Source organism: Ceratina calcarata, unplaced genomic scaffold, assembly GCF_001652005.2.
Source record: "Ceratina calcarata isolate Rehan_Ccalc_2016 unplaced genomic scaffold, ASM165200v1 scaffold535.2, whole genome shotgun sequence".
Classification (NCBI taxonomy): domain Eukaryota; kingdom Metazoa; phylum Arthropoda; class Insecta; order Hymenoptera; family Apidae; genus Ceratina; species Ceratina calcarata.
The window spans coordinates 38,057-38,737 of record NW_017176510.1 but is presented as its reverse complement, the minus strand read 5'-3'; the positions used below and the strand labels follow the sequence as shown (position 1 = coordinate 38,737).

General features: G+C 39.9%; 1 protein-coding gene across 1 annotated transcript in view; it reads right to left on the bottom strand.

Moving 5' to 3' along the window:
• Positions 1-681, bottom strand: part of LOC108628661 (adenylate cyclase type 5) — a gene marked incomplete at both ends in the record, with an annotated part of 40,434 nt that overhangs the window by 1,895 nt on the left and 37,858 nt on the right. The window contains one exon of the mRNA XM_018030737.1: positions 153-401. Within this exon, the coding sequence (XP_017886226.1) occupies positions 153-401 (249 nt within the window). The remainder of the gene's footprint in view (positions 1-152; positions 402-681) is intronic.

Here is a 681-nt window from a genome sequence, read left to right as displayed (position 1 = left end):
TTTTATTTCCCACAAAAGTCCTCCATAGAGAAAACTTTTTCTAAACGCGTTTAATAATTAAAACATGAAACCATTTGCAAATTAAATCTATTAGAATTTTTTGCATATACCACGTGGCCAGAAAATCATTATAAATTCGATTGATAATTTACTTGGCCTGTTTCCCATGCTGTGACCCATGACCCATGACTCTCATCTCTTTGGATATGTTCCCATTGGCTGGGAGGCCCTTCCTCAGACCAGAAGAAGGTAGGTTGCCCTTGAAAGCGTCTCCAGGTACGATCAGGTACGTTTTGATATTGTGCTCCTTCAGGTACGCGTTCCTCTCACCCCCGTGGCCCTCTTCGACCTCATAGAAACCGCCCAGGCAGTCCAGCGTCTCTTTCGTGATGTGCACTCGCCTGTACACACATCAGTCGGTTTAATTACGCCGCGTCAAAGACTACAAGCAATTTCGCCAGAGTGTATTTCCAAAAAAGGTATAAAAGGAGATTACAAAGAATTTTTTTTAATCAGGGAAGAATCGACGGAATTTATTGGTTATTTGCAATGAAATAGCCTTCGAGCTTCATACCTTGAATGTTTCAGGTTTTTAATATTGAAACGAATAATGTGGAATTTAGGGAATGATTTAATTCGTTCTCAGAGTGTTTCACGATTTTTAATTGGATACGAGCTATA